At 48.4% G+C, this 15044-nt stretch overlaps 2 protein-coding genes across 3 annotated transcripts; one reads left to right on the top strand and one right to left on the bottom strand.

The window, feature by feature from the left end:
- The first annotated feature begins 4425 nt into the window (after positions 1-4425).
- On the top strand, positions 4426-11273 carry LOC120692976 (probable histidine kinase 4). Of its 2 annotated transcripts, none has more exons than XM_039976382.1 (11): positions 4426-5011; positions 5452-5685; positions 5782-5948; positions 7275-7493; positions 7581-7767; positions 7856-7907; positions 8010-8239; positions 8427-8525; positions 8677-9383; positions 9864-10346; positions 10455-11273. In XM_039976382.1, exons 1-11 carry the CDS (start codon positions 4670-4672, stop codon positions 10714-10716), a joined length of 2982 nt encoding a protein of 993 aa, XP_039832316.1. In that variant the 5' UTR covers positions 4426-4669; the 3' UTR covers positions 10717-11273. The 2 variants fall into 2 exon arrangements, with proteins under 2 accessions (XP_039832316.1, XP_039832315.1); XM_039976381.1 differs by having other exon boundaries at positions 9861-10346.
- Positions 11274-13245: 1972 nt separating this feature from the next.
- LOC120692905 (zinc finger BED domain-containing protein RICESLEEPER 2-like) lies at positions 13246-14832 on the bottom strand. Its single transcript, XM_039976291.1, has 3 exons — positions 13955-14832; positions 13803-13856; positions 13246-13425 (listed from the first exon to the last, which is right to left on the bottom strand). Exons 1-3 carry the CDS (start codon positions 14802-14804, stop codon positions 13397-13399), a joined length of 933 nt encoding a protein of 310 aa, XP_039832225.1. The 5' UTR covers positions 14805-14832; the 3' UTR covers positions 13246-13396.
- Positions 14833-15044: the final 212 nt, after the last annotated feature.

Raw genomic sequence — 15044 nt, 5'->3', positions numbered from 1 at the left:
ATTATAATGGTACGCTTCCGATATTGCGAATAGTAATGGTGTATCTTAGAAACGGAAAAATTGTAATGGTGTATCTCCCACACATAACACTGCGGACTGCGGTGCTTCCCAGTGTTTACCGCGTGAGTCGCGGAGCACGAAGCTCGTAGCCAATGACAGGACGACAGGGCCAGCCCGCCGGCCAAGGTTGGGACTCTGGGATCTCCTCATCAACGACCGATCATGGGTGGAAAACTAGGACCACAGCACGACGTGAAAAGGGTGACCCAAGTACCGCGCATCTCCCGTACGCGAACAGGCAGCGAGAAGAAGGCGCATCCCGGGAGCAGGACGCAGGGACGGCACGGGGAGCGTACAGGGACCATGCCGTTGTGGCCACCGGGGCGGCCACACCCGGCCGGGCCACCGGCTACCGGCCTCGGTCGTGCGACACCGCGGCGCGGCGCGGTATGGTGGATGGACATGCATGGGGTCCCGCCTCTGCGCGCGCGGGCGCACACGCAGCGGCCGAGAGGCGCCCGCTGCCGGTGTGCTTCCGGCAACGGCCATGCCATCCGCAACGGTCAGCGGTGGATGGCAGCGCGCGACGATCTGTTGGGTCGGCCTGGGCACTTTGGCTGCCCGGCCTTCCTCGCTCCGGCGTCTCCTGGGCACGGGCCGCCGGTTGCGGACGACCTGGTTGGTCGCGGTCGATTTCGACAGAGATACCTGGTGTGTGTGTGGCGAGAGATAGCATGGGTTACGTGCGCCAACGTTTCTGGCTTATTAGCACAAGCCACCGCCATGGGGGGGAAATTGGGTGCACACGGGGTACCATGAAAAATCAAAGATTTCAATTCGCGGGTAGCTTCAACGTATACCTTTGGCCTGTAGCCTGTACTATACGTACACGTCGCGCTCCCCGGAAGCCAGCCAGCGTCGTCGCGAGAAGCGCGCGCGGAGCACGTACGCGACGCTTGACTGGAGGCGGCCGGCGGCGCTCGCTAGCTGCTATTCGCCGGAGGATGGGTGCCAGCCCCCGGCGGTGAGACCGGCGGCGCGGCGTTGCGCAACGGCGACCGGCCGGCAGAGACGCACCGCCCCCATAACTAAAGTTGCTCCAGCCGGTTCGCGAGCCGGGATCATCACATGCGAGTGGCGTGTCGTTATCCAAAGCCACTGTGCGCTGCCCAGTGCCCACGCTGATCGACTAGACCGGGGGATAAAAAGGAGGGATTCCCCGCTGGCTACCTTTTGGCGCCTTATCCGGAAGTAGGAAGCTGCATGCTGGCGTAAAGCGGCAGAGTGATTGTTACCATCCTTGTAGAGAAAGCCTCGGCGTTTCACTACCCGTTCGGATGGCCACGGAACAAAGTCGAGCCGAGCAATTACATAAAAAAAAATCGATCCAAGCATCATCACGCCCATTTTTAATTTCTTGTATCAACTAGAGTAGAGTGCACACGAAGCACCGGTGGTCAGGCACTCAGGCTCACGGCAGAACGAGTCTGAAAAGACCAGCACGCACGCCGGAACATTCCTACACGGCGATGTAGACGACGGTATGGTATACGGCGTCGTACAACGGTGCCTGTTCTGAACTTTTCTGCTTGCGTGTGGGCGACATGCACTGTAGCGAAACCTGCCTGTCGACTCGAGTCAATGCGCATAAAAGAATCCGGTGGAGGTCTGACCAAGCCGACGCCAGAGCAGTTGCAGGTACGGAGTAGCAAATGGAATTCGTTTTTTTGTGTGGCCGTATAGGCATGTGCCCTAGAAAAAGGTACTACACAACACGTCCTCAAATCAAAACGTACACCAGTACTATCCTCTTGTTTAGGGGTGTTTAGTTGCGCTCCGTAAAATTTTTGAAAAGTTATATTTCTATATTTGAAGTACTAAACATAGACTAATTACAAAAATAATTACAGAACTCGTCTGTAAATCGCGAGACGAATCTAATGAGCCTAATTAATCCGTTATTAGATGTTGTTTACTATAGCATTACTGTAGCAATTTAGCGTCTAATTACAGCCTAATTAGATTCATTAAATTCGTCTCGCCATTTACAGACAGCAGTCGTAATGTGTTTTTTATTTTGTCTATATTTAAGTCTCCATGCAGGTGCCGGAAATTTTTTTTGGAATTTTGAATTTTGTAACTAAACACGAGCTTAGTTGTAAAGTTTCAAATTTCAAAAAAAAATTCGGCACCTGTATAGAGACTTAAATCTAGACAAAATAAAAAACACATTGCACAGTTTGTCTGTAAATCGCGAGACAAATCTAATGAACCTAATTAGGCCATAATTAGACGCTAAATTGATACAGTAATGCTACAGTAAACAACCTCTAATGATGGATTAATTAGGCTCATTAGATTCATCTCGCGATTTACAGACAAGTTCTGTAATTTATTTTGTGATTAGTCTATGTTTAATACTTCAAATATAAAAAGATGCTTTTTCAAAAACTTTACACGATTCAATTAAACAAGACCTATATTCGAATTCGAGATGCCCCTATATTTGTTATAATATGATGTAGCCGCAACACCGCTCCCGTAACACGGCACTGTGCTACTAGTAGTACTCCTTCCGTATCGATAAAAAAAGTCGTTTTGGATAAGATTTGAGTCAAACATTGGAAATATAAATCATCAATAATTTTTAAATCGTTGAGTTTACAAATGTGATAATTATATGAATAGATTTGTCTTGAAAAATATTTTTATAAAAGTTTACATATATCACTTTTCTATAAACATTTTTTTTAAAAAAATAAAAGATTAAAGTTGTGTTTTGGAGACCGTGTCGCTATCTTAAACGATTTCCTTTACCAATACGGAGGGAGTATATATATAGGAGTATATAAATAAAATAAATGTTTGGTCTCTCAACTCTGCCGCACTTCTGGACTCTCCCCAACAGCTCATGCGTCGGGCGTTCCAACCGATGGCTTCGTCAGCTGGTGCGTGAACGGGTTGGCCGGCCGTGTTCAAGCAGTTTTCGTCGTTTCACTTGCTGGTTGCTGGGGTTTTGCTCGCATGAGGAGCACATTAACACAAGAACATTATCCAGGGAACAATGGAATCTCTGTTTAGCGTAGCAGTTTTCGCTTTTCCATCTCGCCAAGAAAGTTGGGGCCTGACAATATGATATGCACATGTTCCCTCCCCTTTTCCGGCGATACTGCTAACAGCCTACAAGTTTCTAGGTGCACCTGTTCTATAATGCTAGCTTTCGGAAATGATTGGGCATGAGCTCCTGTTCCGCTATGCCGTTCGGAGAGTCAGACACAGCTGATGATAAGCTGCGGGGGGCTAATGATTTGGATTTGGTGCAGAGGGGCTATCCCAACGGGCACTGACGCGATCACTTTTAGTAAACACTTCGAGGCGGCACGCGCGGACTCACTGCCGCTCCATTCCATACCCCACGACCAAACACGACCTGATCCCGATGCAGGTGAGGTGTGCAAATAACCAGCCACGTCCTGTCTCGTCTCGCTAGGGGGAAAAAGGGGATAAAAAGCTGCTTTTAAGCCGAATAATCAAAGAGGGAACACGCACGGGGTTCCGTTCCCTGACCAGTAATCGCGCTTCACTTCACTTGACCCATGTTTGGACAGAGCATCATTCATCGGTGATCGCGGCAGCGGAGCAAAAAAAGGCGAAGAAGAGCGGAGCGGATCGGCGAAAAGATTTGTCCGGAGGGGGCATGTCGCAACTGTTGACTGTTGACGACGGCGCCCGCCGGCTCTGCTCCGCCGTGCCGCCTCATCCTCGCCGATACGCTCGCTCTCTTTTGGACCCGCGCCGGATTCGTTGCGCGCGCGGGCCAGGCCGGCCCACCCAGGGCACCCACGCGGCGCGGCGAAGGGATCGTGCAACTAGTAATGGGCCATGGCGTTAGTAGCTCCTTTACAGCCCAATAATTTTTTTAAATTTTTTATATCAAAATTGCATAAATTTAAAGTCCGATTTTTTTAAAGACTGATTTTTAAATTTTCTAGTTCAAAATATTAGACCCTCTACCACTGGTACGCAACCGCGAGGAGATCCCGCGACGGCGACGCGCGCACCAGCTGCTCACCCATGCCCGCGACCGCGCGGGCCCACGCCCAGCCTCGGGGCAAATTCACCAAACCACACGGGGAGGCGGCTCTCCCGTGCCCCCTCGGCCGGCCGGCGGAGGGCACAAACCTGGGGCCTGGGGGACGTGGTGCGGCGGTGGGGCTCGGATAAGGGAAAGCAACGGGGCACCAGCTGCGGCTGGGCAGCAGCGGCAGCGGCGGGCGCGGCGACGGGGGGTGGGGTGGGGTGGGGTGGGGTGGGTTGGCCGTGAAAAGGCCGGGTCCCATGCCGGTGGCGCCCGCGGGGTGGAGGCGGGGAAACACACGGCTTATTTTAGTCGCAGCGTATCTCGTGAAATCCAGGAAATTCGATTCACTCGGCGCTCGGCTGCTTTCTCCCTCGTCGCGAAAAGCCGCAAGCCAACAAAAACACATCAAAGCTGCGAGCAAGCGAGCGAGGCGAGGGAGGAGAGAGAAGGGAAAAAAGAGGCGAGGAGGCCTCTCTCTCTCTCTCCTCTGCCAAAGGAGGTGGAGGAGGAGGAGCAGCGGGCGGAAGCAGGGGTGGTTGGTGGCCTGAGCGGCGGCGCATGTGAGGCTGCGGAGGTCGGGGAACTGGGATGGGGGTGGGAGGCGGAGTCGGGGAGGCCGCCGCGGTGTCGGCGGCGGAGGAGGCGGGGAAGGATGGGGAGGGGCCCGGCCGCGGGTGGCGCGTGAAGGTGAGGCTGAGGAGGGTGGTGGGGGTGCTGGGGGTGCTGGTGGCGGCGGCGGTCTGGGTGGGGATGCACTGCAGCATCCGCCGCACGGCCATAAGCAAGGCCGAGGAGGGGCTCGTCAGCATGTGCGAGGAACGCGCGCGCATGCTGCAGGACCAGTTCGCCGTCTCCGTCAACCACGTCCACGCCCTCGCCATCCTCGTCGCCACCTTCCACTACGAGAAGCACCCGCCCGCGCTCGACCAGGTCCGCGCCCGCCCCCCTCCGTCGCCGGACCGGAGTCCCCTCTCGCGCGCGGCGGCTCCTCGCGACGTGCTCTGTTCCTGCCCGGCTTGCCGCTGCGATGCTTGTGGCCTCTGATGCTCTGCGCGCGCAGATAATTGCGTATCTCGCCGGCTTCGCAAAATCCTTTGCTGCTCCTTCCATTGCCATAACTCCTCGACCATAGTACTTGATCTGCCTCTGCTGCTGGTGCTGGTCTGCTGCTTCCGCTTCATTAATTAACTGTCAAACCCATGGCTCCCTGGGGTGATAGGCTACTGTGCGCGGACCGTGCTGTTTGCTGTTTTTTCTCCCTTTTTTTTGTGTGTTCGCTCGTGCGCGCGCGTGATTTGCAGGTGCAGATTGCTGTTTGGTCGATTTGTTTGTCGGCCGCGGGCTTTATTTTCGGGTGATTTCTTCTGCAGGACACGTTCGCGGACTACGCAGCCAGGACGTCGTTCGAGCGACCGCTGCTGAGTGGCGTGGCGTACGCGCTGCGGGTGGTACACGCCGACAGGGAGAGCTTCGAGCGCCAGCAGGGGTGGATCATCAAGACCATGAAGCACGAGCCGTCGCCGGTGCAGGACGAGTACGCGCCGGTCATCTACTCACAGGAGACCGTCTCCTACATCGAGGGGCTCGACATGATGTCCGGCGAGGTCTGCGTCGTTGTCTTCCGTTTGGTTTCTTGGGCTACAGTTGCTGTCACTAGTGCTGGCTCTGAACCTCCTGGGTGTGTTTCTGTGGTGCCGCAGGAGGACCGTGAGAACATTTTGAGGTCAAGAGCATCGGGGAAGGCGGTTCTGACGAGGCCGTTCCGGCTCATGTCGAATCACCTGGGTGTTGTATTGACGTTTCCTGTTTATCTGGACGATCTTACTGCTGATGCCAAGGAGGAGGATCGTGTTAAGGCCACTGCAGGGTGAGGTTTACCTTCAATTTTCATTAAGCCTTTTCTCCATTCAGTTGATTCTTCTTCTGCGTACAATCCACTGCCTGTGGCTGTTCATACGCCACAACATTCATGGGACCCGTATGTTTTAGTGGTGGAAGCCTATGGTTCTCACTGGGCGCTGCTAAAGCAATCGTCAGTCACTCTAGAAATGGAAATGAGACCAGGGTCTGCGAGATACTAATAAGAAACGAGACTTCTATAATTAACTGAAATCATGTGTTCTTACAAACCAACTGTTCTCTCCACCACTTCTCCAATTGCAGCAAGCGAGTTTTAGCGAGGTAAGGGTTATATTTGGGGGAGATGATTTCTCCAGCAAGGCTCCAGGAGAGTTAAGGTCTTGGGATTTGGGTTAGGGGCTTATGGCATGTGCCTCTACTCTCCGGAGCTCCAGGCTTAGGGAGTTAGGGTGGATGACTATAGTGAAGCTGGCCAGCCTGGTGCCTGGTGGCAGCAGCAGCTGAAGAGTGGAACGGTGAGATTGTGTCGGAGTAGCAGTGGCGTGTAGGGTCGGAGCAGGGCCATCTCATTAATGGCCCATGGAAGACGGGTTACCATAGTGGTGTTCGTGCATCCCGTGGAGGAAATCACCAGGGTGGGACAAAGCAAAGGGATCAAGAGGAGGAAGAATGCCGTTCGGTTTAGATCGGACGGTCGAGTTCTTTGGCGGGGGGGGGGGGGGGGGGTGAGGGGGAGGCAAAAGTTGGGGTTTACAGAAATGACTTCAGCTGCAATTGTGTCAAAACTACAGTTGTGTTACTTAACCTCACGTGTTACCATATCACAAAATCAAAAGATTTAAAACAGTTGTGTTACTTAACCTCACGTGTTACCATATCACAAAATCAAAAGATTTAAATGTGTAACTATTCACACTTGGCATTTGAATTAATAATGGCTTCCGTAGCATGCATTCCCATCTTTGTTGCAACTGATTCGGTAAGCTAGTGTCTGGTGCACGGAAAACAGCCTTTGGTCTCCCAACCTTACTCCTGGCAACCTTCCGGCCACCCTACGACCTACAACGCTAGTCACTACTCCCACTGGGGCTAGGAAGTAAGCCCCAAAACCCAAAGCGGCGAAGAACAAATAAAATTTGCTACAAAAGCCAGCTAATGGGGGCATTCCTGCATATGAGAACATTGTAATGGAGGTCATATCCAAAATAGGATTCGTTTTGGCTAGAGCGCCAAATCCGCTATATATTTGACAAGGGTCTGCTGTAAACATGGCTTCTTTAAATTTTGATGTTTATTATTATTTTTAGAATAATTTTGCTGTTTATTTCCACAGGTACCTTGGGGGAGCTTTTGATGTTGAATCATTAGTGGAAAATTTGTTGAGGCAGCTAGCTGGCAATCAGGAATTGGTGGTAAATGTTTACGATGTCACGAACAACTCAAACCCTCTCCTCATGTATGGATCAGAAGTTCCTCTTGGTAACCCCTCACCATCACACATCTGCATGCTAGATTTTGGCGACCCATGCAGAAAGCACCATATGATTTGCAGGTAAATGTGTGCATTTATTATTGGTTTATGTCGTCTTGTACTTTGGCATGATCTAGTTTTACATCCCACTGTCCATAATCTGAGCAGGTACAGAAACAAGCCTCATGTCCCATGGTCTGCAATTACTCCGTCATCTTGTGTCTTTGTCATATTAATGCTTTTGGAGTACATAATATATGCTGCTTGGAGTCGCTATGATAATGTTAAGGAAGATTACCGGAAAATGGAGGAGCTGAAAAAACAGGCAGAAGCAGCCGATGTTGCTAAATCTCAGGTTTAAGTTACTTGCAATTTTTTGATGTCCTACGTTTGTCCTAGCAATTTTCTTTTGGAATCTAAAAGAATCTTGTTTGTCAATGTAGTTCCTTGCAACTGTTTCTCATGAGATCAGAACGCCCATGAATGGTGTCCTAGGTATTTTTTTTTCCGACTCTACAACACATTCCAGCTTGCTGTCAATGTAGCTCATTCTTAGGAGGAGAATCTAGTGATTTTCCCTATTTCTTGGTTTTGTAGGAATGCTTGACATGCTGTTAGACACAGACCTGAAGTCAACCCAGAGGGATTATGCACAAACCGCTCAAGTCTGTGGAAAGGCTTTAATCTCCCTGATCAATGAAGTGCTTGACAGAGCGAAAATTGAAGCTGGAAAGTTGGATCTTGAGTCTGTACCATTTGATCTGAGATCCATCCTTGATGATGTCATTTCGCTATTTTCTTCAAAGTCAAGAGAGAAGGGAATTGAGGTTGGTTCTTAGGTCAATAACACTTGTACAGACAGAATCAGTCAACAAGGCCATTTCCATGCATTATTTGCATCAACATCTCAGTGTATCCAATTTCCATGAACAAACATTCAAAGAGTTGGTCATCCTGCATGTCTAATTTATTGTTCTATCCTTACTAATTTCCTTTTCCCCTGCAAAATTGTAGCTTGCTGTATATGTCTCGGAAAGAGTTCCTGAAATATTGTTGGGTGATCCTGGAAGGTTTCGACAGATAATCACAAATCTAGTGGGTAACTCAATTAAGGTAAGTGTGCATGATCTTTTATTCCAATAATGATTATGAAAATGAAGGCCGTTTTATGTACAGATGGAGCATCTCAGTTTTAGCACAATGTAGCACTCTAGAGTTTGTTGCCACCATAAGTTTATGATTGATTATTCTTTTGCACTGACAGTTCACAGAGCAGGGACATATTTTTGTACAAGTTCATCTAGCAGATCACTCAAATCTTGCAACAGAAGCCAAAGTTGAACCAGTTGCAAATGGGATGAATGGGCACAAAAATGAGACGACTGCTGTAGCAACCAGTGTTTCTTGCAACACATTAAGTGGTTTTGAAGCTGCTGATAGCCGAAATAATTGGGAAAACTTCAAGCTTTTGCTTTCTTATGAGAAAAATGAGATGCCGTATGAAAGTGTATCTGATAAAGTGACTCTTGTTGTAAGTGTGGAAGATACAGGGATAGGAATACCATTGGATGCCCAAGGCAAGGTGTTCACGCCTTTCATGCAAGCTGATAGCTCAACTTCTAGGACATACGGTGGTACTGGAATTGGACTGAGCATCAGCAAATGTCTTGTTGAAATAATGGGTGGTCAGATAAACTTTGTCAGCCGACCCCATGTTGGCAGTACATTCACATTTACTGCAGTGCTCCAAAGATGTGACAGAAGCGCTGTTAGTGACAGTAAGCCTGTTATGCTGCACCCCCTTCCATCCAGTTTTAAAGGTTTATCTGCACTATTGGTTGATAGAAGACCAGTAAGAGCTACTGTAACTAAGTATCACTTGCAAAGACTGGGAATTACCTCAGAAGTTGTAGCTACCATTGAACTAGCTCTTGGTGCGTTTTCTGGGAGAAATGGCCATTCCCTAGCCAGGTACTTCTCTTTCCTACATGCTTTCTAAAAGTTAAAACCCTGAAGTGATTGAGATACCATCTTGAGGATGTAGGAATAGAATAGCATGCTTGTCTACTTGCACACGCGCACGAGACTTCTTTTGAAAAAAGATATGTGCTTTGCAACAATTTTAGTTGCAGAAGAATGATCCATTGATTACTTCAAAGCAACACTAGTTGGTTCATTTCAATTCTAATTGTCGAATTCATGGTGTTGGATTCGTTTTTTTGTTTATATCATTGCTACTTTGAGCTATAGTTCATGTGATGTTCTTGCATACCATTTATACAGTTCATAATTCAGTTTTGGTAAATATTTCTAGGAAAAGACAGTTTTTACTCTTTTGGAATGCGCTACTCAAATGGCTACTAAATTAATTGTTAACTATAATAATTTTACTTGCATGTTCGTTCATGTTTCTTGAATCTAATTAGTTCCTGATTCGTCGTTGTGCAGCAGGAAGCTACCATGCATGTTGTTGATTGAGAATGATTCATGGAGCTCAAAAGTGGATGTTCCCTTACGATCTAGTCTCCTGGAGATGAAGCAGAATGGTCAGACACCTGTATTACCCAAAATTGTCCTCACGGCTGCAGAATCGGACAAGCTAAAAGGAAACTATGCTGTTGATTCTGTGATCACCAAGCCTCTGAAAGCAAGCACACTTGCTGCTTGTCTATTCCAGGCACTTGGTATCACACAGACACAGCTGAGCCACGAGAAACAGGACAGCTCAGGTTCTCTTCGTGGGTTGCTTCTTGGCAGGAACATATTGGTGGTTGATGATAACAAGGTAAACCTTAGAGTGGCTGCTGGCACATTGAAGAAATTCGGAGCAAAGGTGGAGTGCGTGGAGAGTGGAAAAGATGCTCTCGCCCTCCTACAAATCCCATATAAGTTTGATCTCTGTCTCATGGACATTCAGATGCCTGAAATGGACGGGTAAGTTGTGCTACTCAAGCTTTCGCATGTGAACTTGGGCCTGTTCTTTTTCCTTTGTCATTCTCTTGTTTTTAGTTGAAGGCAATACTCAACTACTTTGTACACCAGGTTTGAGGCGACCAGGCACATACGGGCAATGGAAGCGAAGGCGAACGGGGAGGCAGACACTGGTGACGATTCAGAAGTAGACCGCGCGACAAGGGCAGGGAAATGGCACTTGCCGGTCCTTGCAATGACCGCCGATGTCATCCAGGCCACCCATGAGGAGTGCACGAAGTGCGGGATGGATGGGTACGTCACGAAACCCTTCGAGGAGAAGCAGCTCTTCCAGGCGGTGCAGAAGTTCTTGGACCCTGGCATGTCCACCTAACACCGAAGTGATGCATCCTGGTGCGCGCTGGGAAGCCCTGACTCTGAACTGAGGCAGCCGTTCTCTACTTCTCTTCCAATCTGTAATTCCTTAACCGAGGACGCGATCTGATCCGAGGAAAGCCCGCCTGTCGCCGTGGTTCTTAAGGGCTGAGCGCCGGCTCAAGGCTGCGGCGAGGAACACGCGGTCAAGGCAGCACGCAGCACAGGCCGGTGCTGGGTCTGCCGGTGCAGCCGTCGTGTAAATGTATTGTATTGGCAGGGACCCTGTTTATAGCACGTAGTGTGGCCTGCGGCTGCGTGCGTGCCGATGAACCTCGAGCAGAGTTTTGTTGTACAGGTTCCACGATTTTTCTGCTCCAGTCCAGTCCGTTGAAGAACGCAGGCCATGTTCGTTGGGTGCCGTGCAGCAAACGCTAGAAGGAGATTCTCAGTAGTTTTTGCTGTTTACATTGCATTGGCATTTATCATGTATGGTAACAACCTACATAAGTCAATGTATTTGGCTCGGTGCATTTCCACATTATTGATATAAATTAGGGTGGCATTGATGTGAAACTGTACACTCTTGAGATTATGCGCCTTTTTCATTCATGTCAAAATGTGCAAGGGAAATCTTTCTGCAAGTTCTCTGGGGCATGCAAGTGACCTGGTCGCCGGTGTATAGTCATGAAACTTTTTTTTCTTTTGCGAAACTTGAACCAAAAAGGTTTATGGGCCAACTCTGAGGAACCAAAAAGGTTTATGGGCCAACTCCGAGGCCTCATGCAGGCCCACGCAATCATCCAACCCACCCTACTACTAGTTTAGTACTACCCCTTCCTCTCAAAAAAAAAAAGTTTAGTACTACCCCTAAAAAAACTAGTCTAGTAGTACTATCCTCGTTCTCCGAAAGATTCAGTTACTCGTCTCAGGTATCGAGTATCGACGGGATTCTGGAACATTCTTCATTTCTTCTCTCTAAAAAAGAGAGAAACCTGGTCTACAAAATATTAAAGCTCAGCATCATCCATTCATCCTGGAACAGGAAGGACGCGCATTCAGATAGCCCAAAGTTGAAGGCGCGAAACAAAAATAAAAATACTGGCGGCGGGAGCACGTCCACGATGTCACACAACTACACATGCGGCCATGGGTCCTGGCATTATCTCCGGCGTCGTGTCTGCACGTCGACCTCAGCGGCTCGGGCGCCTACCTTGACCAGGCCAGACCAAAAACCTCAGGGCAGGCCGGCAGGGGCACGTACGGCTGTAGGCTGTAGCAGCTAGCTTTTCCCTTCCCCAATCTGCCGTGCCCGAGAGCACCCAACCAGCCCACGTCCCCCTCCGCGATCCACACACGCGCACAGACAGGACAAGCGGACAGGTCCGGGCGTGGGGCAGAGCACGAAACCAGCGGGGATGGGGGAGATCTTTTCTTTCCGCCAGTGACCTCGTCGGTTTCCGGCCGGCTCCGAGACGCAGGGGCGAGCGGAGGAGAGGTGGCTCAGCTCCGCACGCCGCCGCTGCGTTCGGCGTGTGGTGGCGGCGAGTTCGGCCGGGGATGCATCGTGCGGCCGTGGAGCTGCCGGGTCACGAGGAAGTCTCCGTCCACGGCGAGAGTTGGAGGCCCCTCTGGAGGTTACGTGGCGCCGTAGTCTCTGGGCGATGTGTTTGGAGCCGGGAAAAGATCTCTGCGCCACAATGCGCCGGCGTCTAGATTCAGAAGGAACTTGCCATCAACATCAGATAACCCTCCTTTCATAAGGAAAACATCTATCTGATAACCCTCTAAACATGTCCTCGCAAGAAGGAACACACCGTGCATATGTTTGAAAAGGAAAATCAGCTCCACTGGCTAATCCAACCGGTGCATAGCAACTTGGAGTTTTCTTTAGCACGGCTTAGATCAAAATAGAAGTTGATGATGTCTGGGTTGTTCAGCCTTTGCACTCAACTAATTCGCGTCATCGTCATATATGATTTGCTGAATCAAATCAGCACTGTCAGGAAAATGCTGATTAGTAATCACACAGTTAGCTCAAGTGGACAGTTGTACGCGCAGGAATCGTCGTTAGGAACTTTTTCCACGTCTGGTTGGTACTTTCGCATTTAGCATTGAGTGTGCCTTAAGGATGGAATAGTGCAGCTGCAAAGGGTGTCTTCATCTGAGTTCAGAACTAGACTATGAAATGTCTGAAGAATCCTGCGTTCAGGGGCCTTGAACGAGACGGCAAATGCTGCCAACATACCCTGTTCGCATCACTGTCTTAGAAAATGAAATCGAACTTCTAGTTACTTCCAGAACATCGTGAGTTTCTTTCAGTCAAGATGGGAATGGGCCGACCCGGACCTGGCCTTGAACCTGGCCCTTATGGCCTCAGGGCCAAATTGTGAGGCCACGGGCCGGCCTAATCTACCATATGTATATGGCCTCATTGGCCCAATGGGCATAATGGGTTGACCTATTCTTCAAATATAACATATATATATAGTAAATATTATATTAATCATGCAATGAAGATGACACCAACACATAATAATATTTAATTCTGCAGTTAATCATCACCAGCAAACGTTATTACAGCAACAATCATGATGGTATTGATACATAAATAATTTCATTCAGTTTTTTCACTGCTCTGCCGCTGAATGTCACTGAATTGCTTGCTTGCTTGCCCTCTGCATGACGTTCCTCCTGCTCTATGAGCTTGCCTCTACAGTCTCCTCACCTACATGTTCATCAGTACATCAGAAAAACCACCATGAAGCTGCTATCCATTTTGCTGAAGTAACCTACATATTAACTAATGAATACAAATGGACTAATCATGAACACTGAAGATGTGTAAAAGCTGCACATATTATGCAAAAGTCTTGATGGGCACAAATCACATGTGACAGTACGACCATAGTTTTCCTAATCACAAAAGAAAAATGAAAGCTAGCATTCTACGAGTTTCTGGACAATTATATGGTCAAGCTCAGAATCAGAGCAACCACTGGCAGAACTTATAGAAAGCTTGTATAAGCTATTGAAGACACTGCAAGATAACTATATATCATCTAGTGGACTAGTGCTAGCTGAAAACTCGACAAACAACAATACCTTCCAAAGTCAAGATGATGTCATGAACTGAATCCATGGGGCGCCGAGTATTAGCTGCACAAAAAAAGAGCAGATTTTCAGTTCGGCATGAGGTTTCAGTGTGAAGCTTGCTACAACTATCCAAGGAAAATCTGCAGCGCATAGTAACATACCTATGGCTCTTATCCAGTCTTGTAAACACACTAGAGCTTCAACAGTTTCTGCAGTCATTCGACTTCGAAAATCTGATAGTACTCTTGACCCAGTACTAAATGCAGATTCTGATGCAACAGTAGAAGCCGGAACAACCAATATATCTCTTGCCATACGACTCAATGTAGGGTATTCAGCTGAGCTCATTTGCCACCATGCAAGGATATTGAACTGTTTACTTCGACGAACTGGTACCTTTGACAAATATGTCTCAAACTCAATGGAAGCCTCATTTGAAGATCGGGCACTAAGGGTGACATGCTGGTCCCAACTTGCCAAAGGATCATGATTATTTATAGCCATGTCAACATCACCTCCTTGTGACATGGGATCTGAACTGTTATCATTCAATTTGAGGTACTCTTGGAATAGACCATGTAGCAGATTTTTTACTTTACTAATCATTCCTATAGCATCATACCCAAATTCTAGTTTAAATCGAAAATCAAGGTATTTCAACTTGAATTGGGGGTCTAAAATGACAGGAATACAGAGATCCAACCATGATGCCTTCCAATACTTGTCAAATTTTTTCTTCATGTATTTGACCATAGTGTTCAGCTCAGATTCTTCCTCAAAATGTTGATTCTCCAATGTTAACTTCACTTTCAGCAACACATGAAGGTACAGGTTGGCAGTTGGGTATTTTGTGCCTGATATCACATTAGTGGCTTCATAGAATACCTTCAGCAACTTGCAAATGACATCAGCATTTTCCCATTCCTCAAATGATGGCTTGAAGGTGTAGTTCGGATCTTGAATAGACAATGAATCAAACACCAAGCGAAACTCTTTTGCTGTAGCAAGCATGATGTAAGTGGAGTTCCAGCGTGTGCAGACATCAAGGTTAGGATTTTTCTCACAAGTTATGCCTAGTTGTGAAACAATTTCTTCAAACTTTTCCTTTCTTGCTGAAGAGCTCCGGATGTACTTCACAGTCTCACGAATCTTCCTTATCATTGGGCTAAGATAATCCAGTCCAGCTTGACAAATCAAGTTGATGACGTGAGTAGCGCAGCGTTGCCGAAACAGCCTCCCACCACAAAATAG

Source organism: Panicum virgatum, chromosome 9N (genome assembly GCF_016808335.1).
Source record: "Panicum virgatum strain AP13 chromosome 9N, P.virgatum_v5, whole genome shotgun sequence".
Lineage (NCBI taxonomy): Eukaryota > Viridiplantae > Streptophyta > Magnoliopsida > Poales > Poaceae > Panicum > Panicum virgatum.
The sequence above is the reverse complement of the archived record's forward strand: the minus strand, read 5'-3'. Positions and strand labels throughout refer to the sequence as shown.